The sequence below is a fragment of the Siniperca chuatsi genome, linkage group LG13 (genome assembly GCF_020085105.1).
Source record: "Siniperca chuatsi isolate FFG_IHB_CAS linkage group LG13, ASM2008510v1, whole genome shotgun sequence".
Taxonomy (NCBI): Eukaryota; Metazoa; Chordata; class Actinopteri; order Centrarchiformes; family Sinipercidae; genus Siniperca; species Siniperca chuatsi.
This window is the reverse complement of record NC_058054.1, coordinates 18090917-18117653: the sequence shown is the minus strand read 5'-3', so window position 1 is coordinate 18117653 and position 26737 is coordinate 18090917. Positions and strand designations below refer to the sequence as shown.

Below are 26737 nucleotides of genomic sequence, written 5' to 3'. Positions count from 1 at the left end.
AGTGAAAGGAAATCCAGTGGTGATAGCAGTGAGACAGAAAGAGGCAATGGACCTCAAAGAGAGGGCTGCATGTGGAGAAAACTTTTGGATGGATGGGGTGGTGGAGGGGTGGGGGCGGTAGGGGAAATTAGAAAGCTATGAGAAGAGGAAAAAGCAAGGAGAGGGGAGATAATGGGGTAGTCGAGGTCAGAGAACTAGCCACAGCCTTTCTGTCTGTCTGCACAGGATGGATAGGAAAGGGGAGAAAAAATGGGGATGCACGAGGCCAGCTGAAAGATTAAGATGAGGGCAGTAGGAGGAGAAAGATACCGAGGAAATGGAGAACAGGCCCTGAATTTTTGTGTCTAGCCGTGTGTGTGTGTGTGTGTGTGTGTGTGAAAGAGAGACGGAGGGAGCACGCGATAGGGGAATATGCAGCCTAATATGATGGACTAAATGAGGTGTAATGGCGGTAACATAGAGTGACAGCAACTGGGCCAGTGCATTAAGGGGTTAACCAAGGCCAGGAGTCGCTGACCTTCCCCCTCCCCAGAGACAGAATTATCTCTCAGTAAGAAACACACACACACGCACACACACACACACACACACACACACACACACACACACACATTCACTGATAATGAAGATGTGGTTGCAGGGTGGCCATATTTTGCCATTCAAGAATGTTATGATGGGAATTTCACCACTGCTATCACCATTAGAGCAGAGCTGGGGACAAATGAGACTACTCTTGAATTTCCCAGTCACGCACTGATTTTCTGCAAGACTGGTCAGAGGCTCACCAAAACAAAATTTGATACCTTCAGGCTTTGTTACACAGCAAAAAATAATTAATCGAGGGCTTCATAACACTTTCGTATAAAGGCACTTTGAATTTTATACCTTCATATTCTGCAAGTCCCAGTGTAATTTTACTGTACAAGTGTGCAAGTGAATAAGTGTATTTCTGGTGTGTGTGTGGGCGTACATGTGTGTGTCTGAGAGACAGAAAGAAAAAGGCAGAGAATGTATGAAAGAAAAAGACACTGCAGGCTTCAGGTGAGAAATTAGAAATATTAGCATATTTATTACAGCAACATGAAAGACATTAGAATGCCTACACCCTTTACAACAAGCAACGCAGAGGAAACTGGCATGGGGACAAATAAGCATTGTACGGTGGCCAAAGAAAGAGAGAGGAGGAGAGAAAGAGACAGAGCTGAAAGTCTCGAGAATGAGAATCACTCATAAACACTTACAATACAGACCTGGTGGGGAATGGAGGACAAACACTGTATTTCAGATCAAGCAAACCAACCCATATAGCTAACCTTGATAGGGTGAATAGTAACACAAACCTGGGATTTTGATAGTTGAACCAGAAGTGTGGCTATGTCTTCTGTATTCTTAAAATCTCTAAAGTGGGAGTGTTGAATAAGCTTGTAAAAAGGGAGGACATTGTCGCAATGTACTCATATGTTTTGGGTGATACTTAAAATTATCCTTTTCTAATTCTGACATTGTATGAGGAATTTTGCACATGAAAATAAGTTTGCAACCAAATATAGCCTATCAAATTGCAAGCTAACCACATCCATAACCTGCATTTCTTTTTGATCAAGGAATATCTTCTGACTCAAATAAATAAGAACAATTCTGTCAATTTCTCTATCAGCTTTTAAAGGCCATTAGCTTTAAGATTTATTATAGTATTTTCAGAACAAAATTACTTTGTTCTGCTTAGAGGAATCAAAGTGAAGGTGCTGTTGGAGGGGGTCTCTGGGATGTTACAAAACCAGGGTGTTGATGTGAGGTCATCTTAAAAACACAGATAAATACTACCTGTACATACAATTTACTCTTAATATCGCCTCTATATGGCAACAGAAAAGAACAATAGCTCAGTAAATAAGGCATTTAAAAGGCCAGCGGTCAAGGGTAGTCCGCTAGAGTGAAATAATAGAGTTAGCAAGAGTAGAATGTACTAACAGATTCAGATGCTCCGAATTGTATTGTGTTTTTGTGTGTGGCATATTGGATAACCCACTCCATCCCGACAGTTGACTAAGCCCCGCCCCCTTAGTTACTGTTGCTATGCCTGTCAAGCTTTCCATTCTAGAATGTCACATACTGTAGTTTACAATAAGAGTGGCACTTTTACCATCAAAATTCTTAGTAATTGATTGATTTCAGAGACAGAGGTAGGCAAAAGCAAACTTCTCATTTGTAGCCACCAAACCAAAAAAAAAAATTCTGGCTAAAAGGACAGCTGTCACTGGCATATTTTAGTAGATGTAGCTAGCTCGCTAAGCTAGTAAAGCTAACCTTAGCTCCATGAGTTGTTTGAAAACGCTGTCTCCAGCTGACATTTTAATGTTTCCAGCTCTCTTGTTTTAAAATGAAAACCCTGTAAAAAGGGTCTTAAATGTGCACGTGATGGCTTTATGATATGGTAAAAGACTGAGGCTAAAGCTGAAAGTGGGCAAAAAGTCAGCATCCTCACCAGTTGATGATCAATGTAGAACACGTGGAAATCAAGAAACAACATTGTTCTTGTATTACAGTATAGTTAGTCCTAGTATAAGTATGATGGAACTGTTATTTTGTTCTAACATAACCTGTTTGGCTGCCTAGCTTCCATACATTTTTCCATATGTATTTTCAAACAATGTTTAACATTACAAAAGAAAAGGCTTTAGGGATGAGGACTAACCAACGTGTTTGGCAAATGTAAAGCTATCTTGGGTAATGTTGGCTAGGGTTCCCCAAATCCCTAAAGAGCAGGACAAAACTGCTAATGTTAGCCTTAACTCTGATAGCATCCAAGACCAGCTTCCACAAAGTGGGGCGATACAACACAGTGGATGAGTTAGTTAATTAATTATGTGCACCGTGGCCTTGGAAGTAATGCTCGGTTACGACTGTAGGTGGTTAGCTAGCAATTGCAACTTACATTAGAACAGACAAACGCACTGTTTAATCCATTCTTTGCATTTTTGTTGTTCTATTTTGGGTTTTGGAAAGGCTGGAAAAAGTCATCACCCGCTAAACTGTTTAAATGCCGAATAATGCTCTTACTGCATGCAAATCACTTCAGCGTGTGGAGAAATGCAAAGCTTGACAGGTCTGCCGTGCGTAGTTACGGTTGCTAAGCTATTACTGGACAATTTATGCCTTTATGGGGGGGGTAGCAAATGTTTATTTGTGATGTCAGTAGATAGAAATTTGATCTGATCTCAGCCTTCCTCCTTCCATCCCTTCTTCACCCCAACAAGCATTTTTACAAGTTGTGTTGGAGGCAGACACAGGCTTAAAAGTGCATGTAATTATTGTTTAAGGGAGATTTGCAAATTAAGCCAGTGTATCAATAAGGAAAGTCCATTCTACTCATTGTAACACTATAGTAGAAACTGCAGTCACTGTCACCTGTCCATCAAAGCTGAAGCTTCGCACCATGCTACATTCCTTTGTTCAGACCAACAAATCACCTCCCTTCACTTTTCTCCTGTATGACCCGCCCCTGAACGAGTACTTCAGAAATCTCTTTTTCACAATAAAAGTACATCATAGTCATCATCATTGTTATCATTACAAACATTCTAACATTGGAAATCAACACTGTACATATTTTACACTATGATACAATCATATATACTGTACTTTATGCCACCGTTGGTCCTATAGAGTACCACATATATTAAAACTGGGTTTGGGAATACACTAAAGCAGGTTTAGTGCCATTAATACTGTGCACACAAAGAGGGTCCCATCATATCTAACCTTGCAATTAATGTGATAAGCAGCAGTTTCCTTCTGATAAGGAAAAACCAACAAACAAATGTATTTGCTTTTTGCTGTAAACATTGTTTTGTAAATTTACCTTATGGGTATTGGTTTGAAACTAAAGATGCTTGAAATAGGTTGGCATGACTGGTAACAAGAAAGTGAGACAGTACAAGACAAATCATATTCTTTTAAGTAAAATTTACCCTCACGTGGAAAATCAACACTGCATGTATTTCATCTTGCTGAAAAAGGCTCCATTCCAATGCTCATTTTCATCAAGCAGACTTTTTGGACAAAACACTGTAATTACTGTGTACTGGCCTTGTGTTACCATCCAGCCATGTGAATTGATTAAAGGAAAGAGTACAGTAAGAATGGTGGTATGTTGCCCAGATGGACATTTAAAGTTTACTGTACATGGCACAACACTGGAAAAACAAGTTACACCGTTCTTAACAGTGTCAACTCTGTCATGACCTTGACATTACCTTTGTTCTACACAAAACACTATAGCTTTCTTAACACACCTGAAACATGGCAAACTCTTGGGCTGAAATATTCCCAACAACATCATACTGTAACAGCTGAATAGACAATGTTGTTTGGACTCAACAGTCAGTTGTGGAAGAGTAAAAATTTCTCTGTGCTAACTGCACTTTAAGCAGTTTTTTTGCTGTTTTTTTGCACTCAGTTACATCATAAGTGCAAGCAGACGTGCACTGGGTCTAGTTGCTATGGAAGTGTGTCTGAGAGCAGTCGCTAGGGAAGCCCTTGTCCTGGTCAAATACACTATTTAAATGAATCATACTTCCATCCTACACGAGCTAGCAAAATCTACATCCCTCTCTATCTCTAAAGGTCCAGGTTTTCTGTTCCCCTCACCCTACACATTCAGGTCATTCAGAATCTCAGCTCATTCATTGGCTTTCTGTATACAGAGAGCAATGCAAGGGCCCATACATGTACTAGGTAAAAACTTCTATTAAGGTCGAGCAATATAAACCTCACCACCAATACAAACGTTAGGTCCATCTCTACGGTTGTGGGACACACAGCCCGTATAAACATATATCTACACATATACATATCTTCTGACCCCTTTTAAACTCTTCAAGGTGAAAACTCAAAACAGAAACAAAATGACAGTAAAAACCAACTGTACACCTCACAGACAGTGATGATAATTATATTCTAATTTGTTTTTTTTGTCATTTATTCTGTTGAGCTGATATGATGTGAAATGGTCTGGGATTCTCTAGATGTGGCCTTGCTGTTGGACATGTGTCTCTCTGTTGCTCCATAATGGTGGTTGTGTTGCTGGGACTCTGAGTGATAAAGCCAGTAGTGCCCGTCGAGGATGGGAGGAATGGTGAAACAGCGAGAGGGTGAAGGAGTCAAGCGTCCATGTTGTCTCCATCTCAGTGTGTCTCAAAATCAATGGAGGCCCGAGCACAGAGTATCCATTACGACTCCATTTCAGTGGGGAAACTCTTCACTGGAGCATCCATTTTGGCTCTGTCTCACTGTGTGTTTATGTGGAAACTGTTATACTTGGACGTGCGTCCCCTGGGTCTGCAGGCTTTGCACGCTGGACAAAATCTTCTTCTGGTGGCCGGCCAGAGTCACACCCATCTTTGCCAATTCACTACAAGGAAGACAAATATATTATTTATTAATGACACTTTTTGAGAAAAAAAATCTACATTGTCCTTCAAATGCCAAGCAGCTGCAGAGGTTTCATGTCCAAGATACTTATGTAAATCCCCTTCTTTAATTTTAAATGACACTCAAGTGGAATGTAATATGTCTTTTACTGACAATGTTGACCTTTCGAGTGTTTCATTTTAACTAGGATGAGTCACCAGCTGTCTGTACCTGACACTGATGTAGAGAACTGAGTCCAAGCTGACATATCCAGCACTGGAAAAGTTATCCTTATACTGGCCCATCTTGATGGCCTCCAACCACTCATCCACTGTGCTCACACTGAACTCTGGGGTGGACGGGTCCTCCCTGCTGGGATACAAAGCACACTCACAACTCAATGAAATGTTGTCCTGTTGAGTGGCTAAATGAGGTCAATTATTTGTTATTAAATCTAACTCTTGTTAGGGCATTCATAATAATAAAAACTGTCGTCGGCACACTTGAAGAGCCATTTAATGCTCAGTCATGGTGCTGGATCTGCATTTGGACAGAATAGCTTTTATTTTTCAACATCTGCAGCATGACAGACTCAAATCCACTTTGAACAGAAAACATAAAACCTAAACTTTAATTAAGTAGTATGATTAAAGATTGGTCCCCTCACTGCCCCCCAGTGCAAGCGCACACAGCTTTACTTGTGGAACCCTTTGACTTGTTTGTTTGCTTCCTATTGTTAGAAATTGTTATAAAGGATCTGTGTTTATTCATTTTCATGCTCAAAGTTACTAAATACCATACCATAGGACTAATTGCATCTGCACTTACATACAATCTGCACTTACATGCAGTTTTGTATTGTATATGCTTCAATTAAAGCCATACCATAGTCAGTAAGACCCGTGTTTAAGACTCTTGTCTCACGTTGTGAATTAGTAGAACTAGTTAGTTAGAACTACAATGTGTAGGCTCTTGTTAGTGCTTTTGAGCTTCTGTTGTTGTTCTTTTCAGTTGTGCTGGGATTTTTTTTCTGTCTTGAAAGGGACTGAAACATATTCTGTTGCACACTCTGTGTGCTGATCTGGTTCTGAACATCAGCTAAATGCCTGAAGTGTAAAATGTAAGTGTAAAAATAATATTATATGGATGTGTGCAATACAACTGGGGAGGCAGGGAATCTCAACTGAGCCAACCCACAACCTTATATTCATGCTGTTTCACTGACAAATATTACTTTGCTGAGAAAAGATAAGAATGTGATTTTACTGACAAAAATGACATTTCCTACTTTGCACAAATTTCAAAACTGACAAAGTAGATTTAAAGTGTAGATCTAAGGCAGTGATTATGTCTTCAATGCATGTACCTTCCTATAAACTAATCCAAGTATCTCAAGACTACATGCATGTGTCAGTAAAAGTGTTGAATTCACAGCTTTAATTTATAGCTTTCCCCCACTGACCATGCTGAGCTGTTGGCCAGCTCTCTGAGGCTGGCGGGGTTTCTGATGAGCTTGTCCAGGATTGTGACAATCTGTCCAAACTTTGGCCTGTCGCTGCGTCCCTTCTCCCAACAGTCCAACATGAGCTGGTGCAACACCACAGGACAGTCCATGGGAGCGGGAAGACGGTAGCCCTCGTCTATTGCTTTGATCACCTGCAGGGAGAGAGGGTAAAATATCAAGTTCTGTGATCAATACGAGTAGTTAAGTTAGTTACTGAGCTGAAGATCGAGGAAAAATATTCTTTAGTCTTAGTCACTGTAAATGAGTATGTGTTTGTGACTCACATCCTGATTAGACATCTCCCAGTAGGGTCTCTCTCCGTATGAAATCACCTCCCACATGACGATACCGTAACTCCACACATCGCTGGCTGAGGTGAACTTCCTGTAGGCTATGGCCTCTGGAGCCGTCCATCTGATGGGGATCTTCCCTCCCTGGAAATGGTTCACAACACGGTCAACACATTCTTGACATACCGAATATGTCACCCTGAACTTGACGTTTTACCCTGTCTGTAATGGTGTAAATATTTCAAGCTTGTTGTATAGGTACATTTGTGGCTAAGTGCTATAATAAATCAAGAGTAGAGCACACAAAACAAATTGTAAGATGGTGGCTGCAGAGAAGCTCGATGCAGCACTGCCTTTAAGAACAGAGCAGGTGAGATTAAACACCAATTTAACAATTTAACAGCACTCCTCTCTAATATGCTCCCAGCATACAGCAGGGTTACTTTTGCTCCAGTGTTTATTCTTGCTTTCCTTTGCCATCAATTTCTTTTTTCTTCTTCCATGCTGCTCCTGACTTTGTTGTTGATGCACAGATCAAAAGGATTCCATAAAGCCCACTGTATAGACACAATAGGCAGTAAGCTACCCCCGCCCTCTCTCTCACTCTGTCAAACACACACACACACACACACACACACAAACACACACACCGTACCTCTATAGGGCTTGGTTCAGCTTTTTAACATGCGGCAGCTGCCTCTGCACCACCTAGCATTCCCCATCTCTGCTTGGTCAAAGTCAAATAAAAGACAAAGCTGCCAAGTCACTCGGCACTGTACTTTTGTTTCCACCACCCCCTGTCCACCCCTATCCCATCCTCTCTTTTTTTCTCTTAACTGCCCTCACTGGATCATCTCCCTGCCTTCCCTTATTTTCTCTCTCTCTCCGCCTCCCTCGATCTCAGTCTTATTTGATATCCACTCCTCTCTCTCTGTGTCTCTCCCACATCTTCGCCTCTCCCTTTCTCTCCCCCCTTCCATGCCTGCAGCTCTCCATCTAGGTCTACTGACATCAGTGGGAGTGTGTGTGTGATTGCAATAGAGCAGTCAGCGGTTGATACACTCCTCCCAGGGCAATGCTAATGCCATATTAAAAATAACATCCCCAACACTTCCTGTGAATATGAATAATGCCATCTCCTTGTGGGCATTTTAGATGAGTTACTCTGCAGTGGTTTAACTCACTGACATTTGAGTTTCTTCATTCTCTCTGTGCTCTGTGAGAGGATGGTGATGTTACCAAAGACTTCTTTGATTCGACTATATATATAGGCAAAACATGAAGAGGAGGAGGAGTTTGTGTGTATGCATTCATTCTGTGTGCATTTCATTTTGTGAACAGTATACGTTTATGTCATCAGTTGTGCGTCATAACCTCATACAAAACTTTAGAAAACCAACTGCACTGTGTAATACAGTTTTAGAGCCTTATGTCTTTGTCATTACAGAAACATTTTATACTACTTGCAGAGAAGAGCTCCACACAAGTCCACTCAGTTCCTTCTGTAGTAGTAGTGGCTCAAGTTGTCCAATTATATATATCCATTCTTATCGGTTTAGGGTCCCGCTCCATGCAGACAGACCTGCTATGCATGTCAGGTCTGTGTGTCAATATATCTACCTGATGCCCTGTTGACACATATGGACTCAAAGTAGCAGGCTTGCCACTCATGTGACTGCAGCTTCCAGGTGTGTTTAGTATAATTTACACATTCAGCTCTGATTGGACAGTTATTTTCTCCCATTGCTATTTCCTTAGCGATGTGTTTTCATGCATCATCTTAAAAGTTCTATCATATTAAATTGGGAAGCCACTCACCGCAGTGATCAGCTTTTCCCTCATTAGTTTGAAGTGCTTTTACATTCGGTTTACATTCTGTTTCCTGAGGGAATCCAAACAAGTACGACTGATTCACTCACTGATTCCGTCAGAGGAAATTTGAGTAAACATTCTCAACTCCATTTTGAGTGTGTCAATGGGGGTAAAACCTAAGTGGATTCAATTGGACTCCCTATCAGCTCTGATCATGTGGTGTTTCAGGAGAAAAAAAAACTTTTTTGCAGGGAAAAATTACTTGTATTGCTATTAGGGCTGGGTATCGGTACTCGATACCTTTCGACCGAAATAGCCCAGTATCAAGTAGTATCGAAACTTCTCCAGTCAAACGATACCTGCATTCGATCCTTTTTTTTTTTTTACCCAGATCTAGAAAAAACGACTATTTGTATAGTTTTGCTCACAGCAAATCACCGCAAGCATTCTTTGATTTAATGCGGTGTGTGATTGGCCCACTGTCGCAGCTACAGCTAGCAGCTACATACAGTCTGTGATGGTGGTGAAGTCGAGTGCGCTGTATTTTGACAGAGTTGGCAGTGAGGCCTGCTGGTCCACTTGCGCTCCCTTCAGAGCCCACTTCGCTACCGGAGTGTCTCTGGCCTAGGCAGAGCGGACAGGCCAGGTGTTCCAGGCTGCCCCTCCACACACACCAAGCACTTCTTCGCCTCGTTCTCCGGCGGGCTGGACCCAGACCCAGCTCCGTACCAGTGTGTGGAGTTTGCTACTTGTGGGACAGGCTTGTGTGCACAAATTAAAGAACACTTTCAAAATGTATTTGTGTAAAAATCATTTGGATTTGGAGTGGTGGCTTCCATTCACATGATGGGTATCGAATGACGTACTCTATTGGTATCAGTATCACGTTAAAGGTACTGGTATTTTTTAAACGATACACAGCCCTAATTGCTATTCTTCGACTGCTGCTGCTTATTAACTTGTGGCACATCATTTAGATGTCTGTATTGGTGTTCTCTCTCTATTTGGGTCTGTTTGGGTCGACCATGTTTTGAATCGGGTCTGATTATCCTCTGGTCTATTTTAGATCAGTTCTGACTGCCCTCACGTCCTTTTCAGATCAGCTCTCTTTTTTGGTTTTGGATTTGGACTAAATCTAACAATGTACAGTAGAGGTCAATGGGTGGATGAACTGTAATTGGAGTCAACATTTATTTTTGACAGCCTCAGTCTGCAAGAGTGTGTCTTACCCTTGTAGTGTAGGCAGCCTCTGGGTCGTCCTCCAGAACCCGACTCAGGCCAAAGTCAGACACCTTACACACCAGGTTGCTGTTGACCAGGATGTTTCGAGCTGCCAGGTCTCTGTGAACGTAGCTCATGTCTGACAGGTACTTCATACCTGAGGCGATGCCACGCAGCATGCCAACCAACTGGATCACTGTGAACTGGCCGTCATGTTTCTGGAGGGAGAGACAAGGAGACAGCACAGAGTGTAAATGCTGACATTAAGCAGCAGCAGGGTGGCATAGTTTTTAGGGCAGGGGCCTTCAACAACCCCAGCTGGAAATTAAGGTTTAAGCCAGGATTCAAGCATCTGTAATGGCAGCAATTCACTTCTGAAGTGACCCTCAGCAAGACTCTGAATCCATTTCAGCTCTTGCTAACCCTGCGCGTTGACCTCTTTCTGGAGGGTGGCAAGCAAAAGATGAATTTCTCCTCCCAGGGATCAATGGAGGATCACAAAAAAATCCTACTTGCAGATGATTGGATCTGACAGAGAAGACAAAACTTTCCTCTCTAACACTGATCGTGTGCCCAAGCAGAGCTCACTGGATTTCAGATTTGAGCTGTCTTTGGCAGAGAGCAGAGCCTGTTGATCGATGACAGTCCAGCTCACCTTCCTCTGCCAATTATTTCTGCCCTGGGCCAACGGTCCCCGTTAAAAAGCTATCCATGTTATCAGTCACCCTCTCTCCTTTATATCATCTCTCCTTCCCTCTGTCTCTTTGTCCTCTCAATCCATGTCTGTCTCTCCTCAGTCTCTGTCTCAGAGAGAGAGAGAGAGAACTCTGCATTACTTTGTTTCAGTCTCTATCTATTTATCTTCCTTCATCTTTCTGCATCTGTGCATAACCCCCCGCCCCTCTTCCTCTATCGTTCTTACTCTCTCTCTCTCCCTCGGCAGCTGTGGAGTAAGTTAATTAGCCGGTGGTTTTGTGAGATGCTGATTGATTGGACTGTCTAACAAACCTACAGACTTCCTCTATCAATCTGCCCACCACATTGTATTGCCAGGAAGGAGGAGGAAGGGTGGGCAGGGCAGAGAAAGAGAGAGGAGACAAATGCAGGGCAGAGAGGTTAGACAAGGAGATAAAGGAGACAGATGAGAAAGGTGAAGATGGAAAGTGAGACTTTTTGGCAAATTCTGGCATATTACTTAAGTCTTTAATAGGAAACTAAAAGGGGAAACTTAATAAAGGAAAGGATAGAAAGGCTACTGTAGTTAGAAACAAGGAGACTAAGAGAGGAACAGACAGAACACTGGTTTTGTTATTTCTTAGGGATGGCTGCTTAATAAATGGTCAGCATAATTAAAGACACATATGGATGCCAGGAGCACGGATGAGCTGTAAAACCCATTAAACTGATTCCATAATTATATTGAGCCACTGCGGACACTCTTTATGACCCTCATTACAATACATACTGTAGCACACAACATGTGTGTATGTGTTTCAGGACACTATCCCTTAGCCATTTTTTATCTGTCAGATTTCATTTCATTTTGCTTCAGTGCTGCTGATGGGATTGGTGTCTATTTAGCGATGGGCCTATCATCACAGGCTTAATGGCTTTGGAGCACTGCAGTGATTTTACTGGCTGACAAACAACTCTGAATATGAATCAGGAGGACTTTCAATGTGAGGCACACCGGGGCTGCAACAAGCTATTCATCTGGGTGTATGCAAAACCCAATTCAGGGCTCCTCAGCTAAATCAATACTGCACATTTGGCACATATTTTGTATGAACAGGAATCATGAATCTCACATTTATCAAAACATTATATTCTTGTCTTCTGCATCTGCCATTAAATAAAGATCCATACTTTTGTGTATATAATTGACATTTGAAGAAATGCTTCAAAACTTTCTGTCAATTTTGAGAAAATACATCTAGATTTCCTAAATAAACTTAATATGTCTGCAGGGTTGTGATATTCAGAGTTTCAGAGGATTGCTAAATTTCTTAAATTTCTTTAAAAACATCAATTTGTGTAATGACATATTGAGTGACATCTTGATATAATGTTGATTTTAATAACAAAGCAATACCTCCATAGCCCTCCTATGATTTTTAAAATCTGTTCGCTGATACAAGGTTCAGCAATAACCTTGAGTAAAATCATTTCAGAAGAGGATTTAAAATTGCTCTACAAACGGTAGTTTTTTTAAACCAGTCTCTTTACTGAGATCATTTTCAGAGACTTGATCAGCATAATAAACATCTCTAGAAATATTTCTGCTGACTGTATTTCTCTGTTCATTCATGATAACGCTGATTTCCTTTAAATTTCTTTGGCATTTTGGAGGTGATTTTCAATGTTTTTCTCAGTTGCTATCTTGACTCTTAACAACCATATTGTTTTGTTTTGTGGTATTACATTACATTTGAAGTGAACTGTTCACTTTTGTATCCTCTGACAGAGCAAATGTTGCACACAAAGCAATACACTTTCTCTGTTTTATTACCCATTTGTCAGCAGTCTGCTGCTGTTTTCTGCTCTAGGATATGGACACTAAGTGCATTTCATAAACCCAGCATCAAACATCATGTGATGAAAGTGTTGGGAGGCCACGCATCCATCTGAATGTTTCTGTTCTCATCCACTTCTCTGACTAGTATTACTAAAGAAAAAGTTCAGTGTCTGTGTACGTGTACTGAATATATCATGACTACCATCACTACTTCCATGTTACTGCACACTGATGGCATGTTTCTTGCAGCTTTTTACCATTTGTTCAGTCACTTAAACTCAACACTTCACCCCATAAAAGACTCTCACTATGTATAATTACAGATGACATGACTATGTTCACTGGACCTGGATTAACTGGATTTTATGTTAAAATGCATTGCCTTTTTTATATTGATTGTGTAAAACAATTTTTTACACTCTTAGTATGGTGACTACATATGAAAATGTGGTTCAAAACAAGTTTAGAAAGTCTAATCAGCTGATTTTTAAGGATACTTGATTGACTCAACTTAAGTCCTTGTTGGACTTATTGGACTTTTATAGACTGAATTCTCCAGCTTTGAGAGATGAAAGACAATTTCAGTCAGGTACCTTTTTATATATTTTTTAAAAGTATGTGCCCTCAAGTGCAGCAATTTGGGGGAATGAACTCTACAATTTCAAACACTTTACAGTTGGCACATCATTTTCCACGTGGCCTTTGTAAAGACTTGTGGCCCTGACCTTGGAGGAAATGTGAGCGCTGTGTTCCTTCCAGCTGAGCCGTGACTCACCTTGAGGAAAGTGTCCAGAGATCCATTTTCCATGAACTCTGTTATGATCATCACCGGCTTACCTACGGAGGCACATAACAAGACAGCTGTTAGTGGGGCAGAATTATAAGAAAGAAAGACACCAACTATAAAGAGACGAGGACAGAGAAGTAGTGGAGTCCACAGCTGTGACCAGCTTTCCTCTCTGTCTCTCTCTAGGGGATAACATGGCATGTCGTCATCAGTCACACTGACAGCTTCTAATCAGCCCTCTCCATAAACGCCAGGAGATAATTAGAATGGACCAATCCACCAGAATATGTGTGTGGGTGTGTGTGTGTGTGTATAAGGGGGCCTTCTGAGATCTCATGAATACTAATCAGCCTCAAGGGAATGGGGGTTGTGGTTGGATCGCTATGCACCTGCACCTGCATGAGTGTGTGTTTGTGTGCATCTTTCTGTGATGAAAGGGTGGTTGACTGACAGGCCCCGCGCACTATGATCCCCTGCATGGCATCTGGTGGGGCTTACAAATGATTAACAAAGTACCTGCAATCACACGCACGCGCACGCGCGCGCACACACACACACACACACACACACACACACACACACACACACACTAAAAACAGCAGTTGTCCCCGTACAGGGTTCTCCCTAGGCACCACCCCCTACAGCCGAGATTTGCCAATCACAAACAAACACGCAATGTGCAGTACAAATGATGATGATGATGTGTGTGTGTGTGTGCATGGCTTGTAAACACACAGACTATGTTAGTTGTGATGAATAGGTCACATTTCCCCAATCAGACCTCAGAGATGCTGGGGAAAAAACCTGGAGGAGAGCTAAAGACAGCACAAGAGAGGGAGAACGAAACTGAAGAAGTGGAAAAGAATGCTTTCTTAAAGAACACTGAAATTTTCCCAAAATATACCCCCCAAAATCCCAGTCTTTCCTTCCCTTCCAAAAGAAAAGGGCTCATTCAAACTCACACAAATACACACAATTTTCCATCTGTCTTTTTCTAATTGTATTTCTCATTTCATTTAACTGTAACTAGTTGCTTCATGTTTTTTTGATCAAAATGTCATGCCTATAAAGCTTCATTGAATTAGAAGTTGAAAATGAATTAAAAGAAAAAGTTAAACAGGGAAAGAAATGAATAGAAAACAAATATAAAAGATTGAGGAGTGTAAAAGAAAACAAATTGTGCAAAAGATGCGAAGGGTTACAAGATAAAAGAGGGGAAAGAAAGATGGATCAGAGGGGGAAAGGAGAGAGGAGGAGAGGAACGGAAAGTAAAGGAGAGGAGGGGGAGGGGAGGAGGGGAGGAGGGGGTCAAAAGCTTGTCATGGAAAGGCAGGAACAACACCACCGAGGCCTACAGTGAGATTGTAGGTAAAGACAGCAATACATCACCTTAAATGAATTCACTATCTCACTGCTGCAAACACACACACAAACACAGGGACACACATACACAAACAGAGTCGCCTGGTCTCTGGTGGTGGTGTCTTCTTTGACAGTAACATTAGTCTCAGGGATAAAAGTGAAAGAGAATTGGATTTTCTTCTGCTGGGGGTGAGGACTGCTGGTCACATTTATCTCCACACGGGGCTTGTGTTGTGTGTGGTGTGTGGTGTGTTGCTCTGTGTGTGTGAGAGACAGAGAGAGAGAGAGAGCTGGTTTCAAGGCATAGCAAGTGGGGAGGGACAGCACGATGATGACCGCCTGATTTCAGCTCTGATCAGAGGTGGAGAGCATATGTGTGCTTTTGTGTATGTGTTTTTGTGGGATTGATCCTAACTGAAAGGAGGTCTGATTCCTCCCTCCTCCTTCTGTCCACCTAGTAGGTGTGTGTGTGTGTGTGTGTGTGTGTGCTTGCGTACGTACATGCGTGTGTGTTTGTGAGTGTGTGCTTAATTCAAAAGACCCTCAGATAAAAGACCCTGTGAATTTAAGTGCATGTATGTTATTCTGTGTGTGTCTGTGTGTATCCATGCAGAACAGACAGGCATCCATATTCTACAAAGAAGACAACCATGAAATACATGTGTGCCACGTGTGTGTGTAAGCCCGTGTATGTTACCAGTGAAGGACAATATTACCTTCAGGCCCACTGTGTTAGATGCGGTCAAGAGAGAAAAGCACAATGAAACACATTTGTCCTGTCTCGGCTTAGAGGACCATGTGAGCCTGGCATGTACTCACTTACACACACACACACACACACACACACACACACACTCACTCTGCTATCACCAGCCATCATCTGGACACCTGCCATACAGAATTATTCCTGCAACTCTGAAAGATAACAGCGGTTACCAATAAAACCGACCACACACACACACACTGTACATTAGCTCGTTCCATCCCTTTTTGTCAGGTGCCAGCACAATCACACCCACACGCATGTACACACTCAAAGATACAGTGAATCCCTTTCACTTCTTGCTGTGCCTTCATCACATGCCATCCACAATTCAAACACATACACACACACACACACACACACACACACACACACACACACTGGCAGGACGGAGCCTCTCCAACTTGTCGTGGAGCTCCTCTCCGCCAAACATTCACCAGCGCTCCTCAATTTCCTCCTGAAAGCACATAATTAACTAATCACATTCATATTCATTTGAATTTATTGCCTTTCATCGCCTTCAGAAATAACAGAGCTGTTTGAGGAGCTAAAAACACCTCCCTGTGTGTGTGTGTGTGTGTGTGTGTGTGCAGATTGGGTATTGATGTTCTGCCAGGTGGAGTGTGTTATGGAATGGATCAGAGAGGAGTTTGCTCTTTTTTACAGCTCTTCATTAAGTGAAAGTAGAAAGTGTTGTCTCTGCTCTCCCCAGGATAAAACTAGGATCATTTAGGCCTTGTGTGTGTGTGTGTGTGTGTGTGTGTGTGAATTTGTGAATTGCTGTGTGTGTGTATGTGATAGAGACAACGTATATACAGTCTATCTGGGAAATTACATTATGAGAGGCTGTTTCTGTGTGTGTGGGTGTGAGTGTAAATGAAAGTGATAGAGTGTGTATACATCTGGACAATTACATTATGAGTGGCTATCTGTGTGTGCGCCAGTGGGCCGCATTACCGCAATATTGAATGAGATGGCCCAAGGTTCAAACGAGAAAATGAAATAACTGCTGTATTGATTAATGTTAAGGGTCCGAACTAAGTGATACAATGCTTTTAACACAGGACAGATCTCTGTTCTGGGAAGCTACATGTGAGGGTGTAGGGGTGTGGAGAAACAGAGAGACAGAAACTCAATAACCTTATCTCCACTCCGCTCTTCACCTCTCCTCCTCCCTCTTCGCTTTCTCATCTCCTCTCATTTCCTCACGTTTGTCTCCTCACCATCTCTCCTCTCATCTGTCCGCCCCTCTTTTCCTCAAATCTTTTTGCACATCTTCCCCCGTTGCCCTCATTTGTTCTCAAGCCCCATCTTCTTTCATTTCCTCGCTCTTGTATCCTATCTCATCCATCCATCCCCACTTCTTCCTTCCATCCCACACCCATCGTCACCTTTTCTCTACGTTCCCCTCCTGTTTCTCCTCTTCCTCATTTGTCTCTGCAGTCCAATCTGCACATCTGCATACATATTCAAAACCCTGAATAATTTCAAACACTCTGACAGGAAACATTGAAACACTTATTGTTCAGCGCACAAAGACACAGTTAAAACTAATCACTAGTTTCTTCAAACAGAAGACGATGGAAAAGACGTGTGGTTTTGCCGGTTTTAACAGCACCTTTGTAGAGCAGCTTTTTTTAAATGTGTGTGTGTGTGTGTGTGTGTGTGTGTGTGTGTGTGTGTGCGGGGGGCTCTGTGTGTGTGTGTGCGTGATGTGGGCAGATGAGATGGAGCTCAGTAATTGAGGGTTTTCCAAATGAGCCGATTGTTGCAGCGATTGTAAAACACATAAAAGACGGATGGATAAAATGAGGGATGGGGGAGATGAAGGGAAGATAAGGAGATGGAGGGGGGGGGCGATGTGGCAGATTGCTGCACTTTCCTGATGTGTAGAGAGACAGATAAAGAAAAGAAAGATCTATTTTTTTCTCCTTTTCTGCATGTAGTGCTCTAATTAGCATGACAATAGCAACAATCAGGTGACAGACAGCAGAGTATGTTATTAGAGTGGCACACGGCAGGGGCTGAAGGCTTATGAGGTTTTAAGCGGCGAGAACACACACATGCACACACACCCACACACACACACACACACACACACTCAAATGAATGAAAAAGGAAAACGCAGAGCCAACTCATATACATACCCAATACAAAATACAACTGTGCAAAATTACTACCCCTGACTACTACTAGCCCTGCTACTGTTATTACTAATAAAACTTACCAGCCTTACCACTTTTTGTATGTAGCTTTCTGTAGAGCTGAAACAATTATTCCATTATTAAGTATTTTGATAATCGCACTGCATGAAAAGAGTCAAATCTGGATGAGGGAACGGCAGAAAACACCACAGTCTTTTGGACTTTTTCCCACCACAAACTTTACATTTGACTGATCTGAATACATCTATGTACTTGGGAAGAGGCACTATGTTTGTGTGTGTGTTTCTGTACTGTTGTGTTGTAGAGGTTCAGTTCAATGACTGGTAATATTTCAAACAAAAAAATCACAGAAATTCCTTAATTCCAGCGTCTCAAATGTAAGAATTTGCAGCGTTTCTTTGTCTTATATGATAGTAAATTGAATATCTTTGGGTTTTGGAGTGTTGGTCAGATACAAACCAACTCCACCTTAGGCTTTAGGACATTGTGTGAGGCATTTTTCACTGTTTTCCGACCAATCAATTAATTGAGGCAGAGACAGATTTTTAACAGTCTTTATGCTAAGCTAAGCTAACAGTCTCCTGGCTGCAGCTTAATACTTAACAGACAGATTTGAGAGTGGCATTCTCAGCTAAGTCTTGACAAGAAAGCAAATAAGTGTATTTTAGTACGAGGTCATTAGACTTATTTCTTGTCTGATGTCCTCACACTAACCTTTGCTATCGCTACAGTATCATTACTACTGCTATTAATATAGTTACAGCTGCTACTGCTGCTTTATACTACCATAGCTACGTCTGCTACTGCTGACACCTCCACTACCACAGCAGAACTGTGACAACAGTACTACTCCAACCAATAGTACTCCTACAACTGCTGATTCTACTACTACGTACACCTACACAAACCAATCCAACACACCTGAGCCCAGAGCAGTCAGGGTCAGCCTGCCTGATTAGACTGAGGGCGGTGTGAAGGGACCAGCTGGTGCTTGAGAAAAAGGCCTGAAGGAATTATTGACCCATCTCAACTCTCACCCCCTCACTCGCACATACACACCCTGGTCTGTGACCTGTGAAATTACTGCTCCACTAGTGAGATTTGTTTCTGAGGGGCTCTATCAGCTTCTCAATGTGCCGTGAAGAAGGTGAGAAGAGAGACACAAAGAAATGTAAAAGTAGACACTCAGTACATGCACACACTACCAAAACAACACGCACATACATATTTTTATATTCATAGAGCGCAGCAAAGTGAAGAGCACCTTATTATGTTTAAGTAAGTTGCTCATCAAGCCAATGTTCTGCTGTTTAGCTGTTTCCACTGTCAACTCCGCTATTGTCCTCTGTCACAAAGTTTCAAGGATTTGTTCAGTAATTTTTGAAATATTTTAAATCAGAATAGTGTGTGCCACTGAAAAGAAAGCCCCATAATTACAAGATTGCTTGTCAGAATAAAAAAAACACATTTGATTTAGTTTGTTACTTCTACAAACTGCCTCAGTCTTCCTACCCAAAGGTCACAGCTAACATGAAGCATTATTTAGACAAAGAGAGAGAGAAAGAATGACAGAGTGAGAGGAAATGAATAAGAAATGCAGTGGGGTCTCATTCTTAATATGCATGTTGCTGAATATTCATGAGGATAAAAAACACATCCAATTAACTGTATGAATTATTAATATTCATGATAAAAGCCTATGCATATGCATTTGCTCTTTTATTGTTGGTCTAAGTGCCACTGAGCATCGGTGTGTGATGGACTGCAGATCTTTGTGTGTGTGTGACAGAGGGAAGGAGAGGGGGAGTGAGATGGGGGGAAAGTAGAGGTTTATTTGTCTGCCCGCATGTTTACAATTCTTTCTTTGTAGCGACTGTCTCCTTCTTCCTTTTGCTTGTCTGTAGATCTCTAACAAACATCTGCATAACAAGCTGTCAGACCAGAAGAGGAACAGAGCAGTGTCACTGAGGAACATGAGCAGGAGGCGAAAGAGAAGAAGAGTCTGAGACTGCATCCCCATTAAGCTGGCTAATTTTGAAAACGCAGGTCGGTTTTGCAAAGATTTCCACACTGAAGGCTAAATTCTGTCCACTTCTACTTTCTGAGATCACCTATACTGTGTTTTAATACAGCCGTACTCGCAATTTAGTTATCACTGACATATTTTTCTGCATCTTTTGTCTGCCATCTGAAGGAGCAGAAAATAGGGATTTGATCGTGGGTCATAAATACTATCTGTTAATCAGGCACTGATGCACCTTGATCCATCTTGGCAATGCTTGACTCTGGCTAATCCAAAAATGGGCAAAGAGGTGGAGCTGAGCCGGGCTGAATGAAGCCTGGTTGATGAAACCACCTTAGCGGCAAGCCACCTGAGAGGTGCCCTCTGTCTTGGAGTTATATAACCCCCCCCCCCCCCGTACAGTTGTTATGAACGGGGAAATTAGCTATAGAGACCAAAACATTTTTTTTGTACCAGGTTTGTGCCTGTGACTTTAGTGTTGTCATCCAAATCTGAGAGAAAAAGATGTGTTTTCAAATTAAGCTTAGTGTTGACGTATTCTGAGGGAGACAAAGAGAGAGAGAGTGCTAGAGGGACAGGAGAGGAGACTGGGATTGACTGAGAGAGACAGAGAGAAAAACAGAGAGAAACAGGGAGCGATTGAATGAGAAGACTAGATGGACACTGACTGAGAGAGACAGCAGGAGCGTGAGATAGGGATATGAGATGAGAGAGGGATACATGGACAGAGAGAGAGAGATTGTCAGTGAGAGAGTGAGGCCCTGTGATAACAAATCAGCCATCTTGTTGAACCAGACCTGTGTCTATGAACACACACACTTGCTCTAATTGCAAACACGATCATGTGAAGTAAGCAAGTGGCTGTTTGGGAGGCGGACAGTCACCGTTTACATGCACTCCGCCATGCGTCATCAATGTGTTACCATGGTAGTGGAGCTTTTATCTGATCCAGGGTCAACTCCTATTTACATCACCAGCAGCTCTGCTGTGTCTCACACAGGTATGTGACAGACAGACACACACACACACACACACAACTACTACAGCACACATACAGAGAGAGAAAGTGAGGAGTGTATGGTTACACAAACAACCAAACACATCATCCAGCCATACACACAGGATGAAGTAAAGTTTTTGTGTCAACACTCACATCTTGTGACGACACCCTCCAGCCTGATGATGTTTGGATGGTCAAACTGTCCCATGATGGAAGCCTCAGACAGGAAGTCCCTCCTCTGTTTGTCAGAGTATCCTGCCTTCAGACTCTTGATGGCCACGTAGATCTCCCTCTTTCCCTGAACACGCAGCCGGCCACTGCACACCTCCCCAAACTCTCCTACACACACACACACACACAAGCACACACAGACAAAAGGCAGGATTAAACTATTTGAAAGATAAGCTTGTACATCTGATCAATATCTGAGCTCTCTTATCTGTATTTTTGGAAGATTTATAATATCTAATTTTGACTCTAAATTGCACCCAGATTTTTTTTCTATATCCAAAATAATTTAACTTTAGAGGTGCTACTTCGATGCCAAAAATAAGGAAAATTGTCCATTCATGCGAACATGACTCAAAGCAATCCCTAAAAATCAACCATAGTTTAAGTAATTTGAATTCAATCAAGTTAAATTTTTACTGTTCTTTGAGTTATTAATATACTCCACTGCTGTTTCACTGCCAACTCACCAGCTCCAATGACTCTCTCTATACGAATATTGGAAGCATCAATCTCTTTGGCAAAGTCCCTGACAGCCTGGTTGGGGTCTTCGTAGGTGTGAGGATGGATGTAGGTCCTGCTGCCTGGAAGCTTGACTGGATGAGTGGAAAAGTGGAGAAATGGGAAGAGATAAATAAAAAAACGAAATGCTAAATGTACTGAAATATATCCAGCTTTTGCAGGGTGTATGGTATTACATTTATTTCAAAAGGTTAATAGTATTAATAGGGTATTGATCCCTCTGGGGAAGAAGGAGCTGACACTGATTCCTTCTCAGACATTTAAGTAGTGTGAATACATGTTGAAATAGGAACTTGAGCGTGGGCGCGCTTGTTTGAGTGACATTACAAATTATTACATAATTAAACACTTAACTACTTTGTTAGCAATGGTGTTAAAATGACTCAGAATTTTAACAGGAACCCATAAGGAGCTTCACTCTGCCAGCAAACATTTGTGCAAGAAAGTGCCAAACAATAGGGATTATTCAGCTGAGAATGCTACAAAGGTGGAGACATGTATATTAGCTGTATGCTGTTCTGTAGCTCTAACTGTTCCAGTTCTTACGATACATTTGAAAGCAAACAAAGTATGACTGTTGTATGTGAATAAGTAACAATTTTTAGGGTGTTGTCACTTTGGAGTTCTTTTCAAATCAATAAAATATTCATCCCGCTGTCTTTAGTTTATAGCCATAAATACAGGCAGTGTTGTGATTCATTGCAGATGGATGTGAAGTTTGTTTAAAGACAGGTTGTGTGTGTGTTGGTGCTTTCCCATTTTTGATAGCAACAAACATACAGACATTTGTGTATGTGTGTGTATGTGTTTGTGTCTGTGTCTTTACCTCGGCCATGTTGGAACTGCATCTTCTCTTCATCAGGGTCCTGCTTGGCTTTAATATATCCGCAGTGCCTGAAGAAGAAATGCACAGCTGGATTATGATCCTGTATGTAAACCTGTATATACAGTATAAACTGTTTTCCCAATACACAGATACCAATATAGCTTTACAGCACATCTATGGAAGATAACATATGCTTGAGTGCGTATGTGCAATGCCACACAGGTGTTTGATATATTAAATCTATGATATTTCCAGGAAAATCCCATGCTACGCTGTGTGTATGAACAAATAGATATTTCCTTTTGTGTCTACACACCCACTTCTCTGTATAAGACAAGCCTGGAGGAAAAAAAACAAACTATTCCTGTTTTTCTCTGCTTCTACCTGTCAATTCCATGCTTCCCTCTAAGCTGTTATGCCTGCGGTTGAGTGAGTGAGAGTGTGTGTGTATCACAGATGTCCCTATAGAGGCAGATCTATGCATAAAGCACTCTTCTCTTTTCCCATCTATGGACCCCTCTGGCCGTTAACCACTGCTTTCATTATCATGGGTCACACACACAAACATACACAGCTATGCCCCCCCCCCTGCTGTGCACACATGCACACACCCTGCGGCGTGGGTCAGTCCAACGATCAAGACAAAATATTGACAAATTGATCATCTCAATCCTGCCGTCCAGCTGCGAGGAAGTGTTGAACTTATTCTGTTTTACAGACCTCACAGGGGGATGGTGCTAGTGTGTGTGTTCTTGTGGGATGTTGGGAGCGTCATATGTTTGTGTTAGCGTATTATCTTTCTACTTTGTTGAGCTTCCGCCACAAACAGTGTTTAACAGCCCTAATCACCCATAACACTGTCTCTGAGATTTACTGCTCTTTAAATTCAGCAGAAACATTTTTAGGACAAAAAACATAAAATGTAAAAGCAATTTAATGTAACAAGGTACTAAGCACGACATAAATACTACATAGCCTCCTCTTTTTTCCCTCTTATCCCATTCTTCTCGAGTGTCGTACAGGTAAAGCAGCAACCAGTCAGTCTGTCTGTCCATTGTGAAGATAAATTGATTTGGGCATAGAGCCAAGAGTAACTGGGAATCAGCAGCACAGACTGTATGTGATTTAAGGAAGCAGAGTGGAGGAGGACGGAGGCGAAAAGGAGACTGAAAGAAATAGCAAGCAAAGATTAAATAAAGAAAATGGAGAGGAGAGGTTAGATAAAGACAAAGCAGACAAGAATAATAAAATAGAGGAATACTGAGTGGAAAAGAAACGTTACGACTCAGAATGAGAGAGAAAGGTGGGGTCTCACTAGGCTCAGTAAATCTCAGTAAGTCATTTGGTGTTTAATCCTTGTGTTGATTTTACACAGCTGAATGCATGGTATAACCCAGACATCAATAGGCTATCTTGGGAATACACACACACACATAAGGGTAGAGACTGGTTGCTGGTATTTGAGGATAAAGAGGAGGGGGTATAGTGTTCTTCTGAAAGGGGAGTTGGGGCCCCACCTGGTTATCAGCTGGGCTCAAGCCAGTCAAACACCAAGGGACCATCATTACCCCCTTGACACACACACACACACACCCACAGTGCTTTGGGGCATGTGTTTAGAACATATGGGGAATGGGGACATGGGTCACACCTCTGCTCCAACGGTGATAATCCCAAGGGAGCGTTAACCCCCCCCGTGTAGTTCTGCAAAACACCAAAACCCACGTTCAAAACACTTCCCCATCAGTGTTGGATGTGTATCTGTGTTAGTGTATGTGTGTGTGTCTGATGGGAAATGAACACATTTCCATAGTAATTACAGAGCAACTCATTTCTCCTCTCCAGTTAGAAGTGTCATGAATCATTAGCGCTGCAGTCTTAAACATGGCACAAAACCTGACATGGCTGTGGCTTTTGTTTCCCCCCAACAGTTGTGTCTGTGTGTGTGTGTGTGTGTGTGTGTTCGAAATAGATATTTTATGTATTACCTTCAACTAAATGCAATTGACCTGTAATTCATCTATTAAAGGCTCTGGAACTGGGCTCTGGAGGACAATGTGGAAGCCATTTTCCGATGCCGTAGGTATTTTTAATTTTTTTTTAATACTTCACAAACTGGTAACATGTGGCAGTAGTACAAAAACAACATAACAGAACAAATTGTTGTCATAGGGTAATCACACATTTATATACATTATTCTCATTTCCAGTTATTCCATGTTTAAACAATTAGGCTGCTTGTTCAGCATGTAGATGATACACTTTTCCCACTTTCTGTCAAAAATATTCTCTCTGACTCTAAAAAGGTAGATCAGTTTTCTCATTGTGTAGATTTCCTGATCGGTACCTAGTGGATCAGCTTTACACCAACTTCTTGTTATAGAATATGCAAATGTGTTTTGTGGGAAAAACAATGTATGTAATGTATCTGCAAAAGATTCACTGTCCCTACAATATCCACTGCTGTCATCTAAAGTATGATGAACATTTTAACGGTTATGTTTAGACACACAAAGCTCTTGGTGTAGGTTAGAGTCTTCAAAATAAAAAGTTAAATATTCAAAAAGTCAACCCTGACTTCCCTCCCTCTGCCTGCTGCTGCTGTGTGTGGTTTGGCGTCCCGGTTCAGGAGCCATTAAGCAGAGTAGGGAACGGACATCAGGAAATGGTGTAGACCAGAGTAGCTTTGGGCCTCAGTCCATTTAAGTGGCTACACAACTAACATCCCTCTCTTTTTTTTCTTCCAAGCCTCCGCATGCCACTGTAGTTTGTATTAAGGTTTTGTGTTTTGTGCGCACACATCACACAGTACACTCATCCACACATTGCATTCATGACTGATGTTCCAGAAGTACATATTTCAATTTTCTTTAGCTTAAGTTCACAATAAATTTCATTTGGAATATTTCATGTATGTCTCCTGTTTTTTTTTCACTTTAGGCTAGTTTGATAGCCTTAACCTAACAATATGTGGGACAAGGTCTCTGGTATCACAGTCCTGTGCTCTGTCCACCAACTGTACAAGAATGTCACACTTCCTGGATTGGGAAAAAACTTTATCAATGCTTGTAATCCAGGCAACTACACGCATGTTTCCTCCAAAACCTATCTGGCAAAGCAAGTTAGTGGTATATAAACATTGTATGCATATTTTGTAGGAGATATGGGTGTGGAATTGGCACATTCCATAATGCTTTTATGATTGTTTTTAAATTTACCCCAAATGGCAGAAAACATGGTTATGGTCACCATGTAGCCTTGTTGGGTGGCTATTTATCTGCAGATTTGAATGTAGTCCTCCTACATTGCCACTAGCTGCTTCTTTATACTGCTGTACTGCAGTGTGAAGTTAGCACTATCTGTCACTGTGGGAGAAATCATCATTGTTCCATTTAGCTGCCACCCAATTGCACTATACTCTGCTGTTTCATACAGTAAATACCCCCCCCCCCCGATCCCCCGCCACACACACACAGCTGTATATACATGCAGATTTAAAGTACACACACCTTCACCAATCACGCAAAAACACACACTTTAATGGACAGTGATATCACTATCCCACCCGGGCTCTCACCTTTCTCTCTGCCTCTCTCTGTTCCACTTCAATGAGGACAACAGGCTATCCCTGTCCTCCAAAGCCACACACTCCACATTTGCATATCAATTTACTTTTTAATATAATACTCTGTCACTCGAGACCCATTTGTCATTCTGCTAGCAAGCTTCCACCTTTATAGAACTCCATCTATATATTATCGTCGACGTAGCCTCTCCCCCATTTACCTCTCTTTTCCTCTCTCTCCCTGCCCTTTATCTCTCTAGGGTGTTATATTCTTTCTTAATTCTTCCTTTAAGTGAAAACATTCCCTTGTCCAATAACCCATATCCTCTTTTTCTTCCTCCTGTTCCCATCCATTTATCCTCCCCCCAACAGGCCCTGTCCTCTGTTCTCTTTTTCTATGCGCTGTTTTTTTGATAGAAACAGTTGACACTAGGAGCTGGAAAGAGTAAAAAAAAGAGAGAGACGTGGAGAGGGAGATGGAAAAAAGAGAGTGCTGACAGGCAAGAACGCACAATGGGGGTCCAAGCCTGCATACCAACTAACAAGCAATCAGATGGAGGGGAAGAGCGAGGAGAGAAGGGGAGGCAGCTATAGGAATAGAAACTCGAAGGTTAATATAAGGAGAGTGGACAGAAAGAGGGGTGGGGCTGTGTTGTGTGCTGCAACAACAGGAGCTGAAGAGAAAGAGGAAGAGAAAGAAGACATGAGAAGAAAGAGCGCTACATAGAAAATGAAGTGAGTA

General features: G+C 41.8%; 1 protein-coding gene across 2 annotated transcripts in view; it reads right to left on the bottom strand.

Moving 5' to 3' along the window:
* Window positions 1–1042: 1042 nt before the first annotated feature.
* Window positions 1043–26737, bottom strand: part of epha4b (eph receptor A4b) — an 86501-nt gene continuing 60806 nt past the window's right edge. Inside the window, exons 11-19 of one of the 2 annotated variants that reach the window (XM_044218333.1) lie at window positions 22431–22498; window positions 21553–21678; window positions 21008–21193; window positions 13530–13591; window positions 10248–10457; window positions 7201–7350; window positions 6875–7068; window positions 5644–5784; window positions 1043–5413 (exon numbers count right to left, since the gene is read on the bottom strand). In XM_044218333.1, the coding sequence (XP_044074268.1) occupies window positions 5314–5413; window positions 5644–5784; window positions 6875–7068; window positions 7201–7350; window positions 10248–10457; window positions 13530–13591; window positions 21008–21193; window positions 21553–21678; window positions 22431–22498 (1237 nt within the window). In that variant the 3' untranslated portion in view covers window positions 1043–5313. The remainder of the gene's footprint in view (window positions 5414–5643; window positions 5785–6874; window positions 7069–7200; window positions 7351–10247; window positions 10458–13529; window positions 13592–21007; window positions 21194–21552; window positions 21679–22430; window positions 22499–26737) is intronic. The other variant, XM_044218334.1, reaches the window with a different exon arrangement.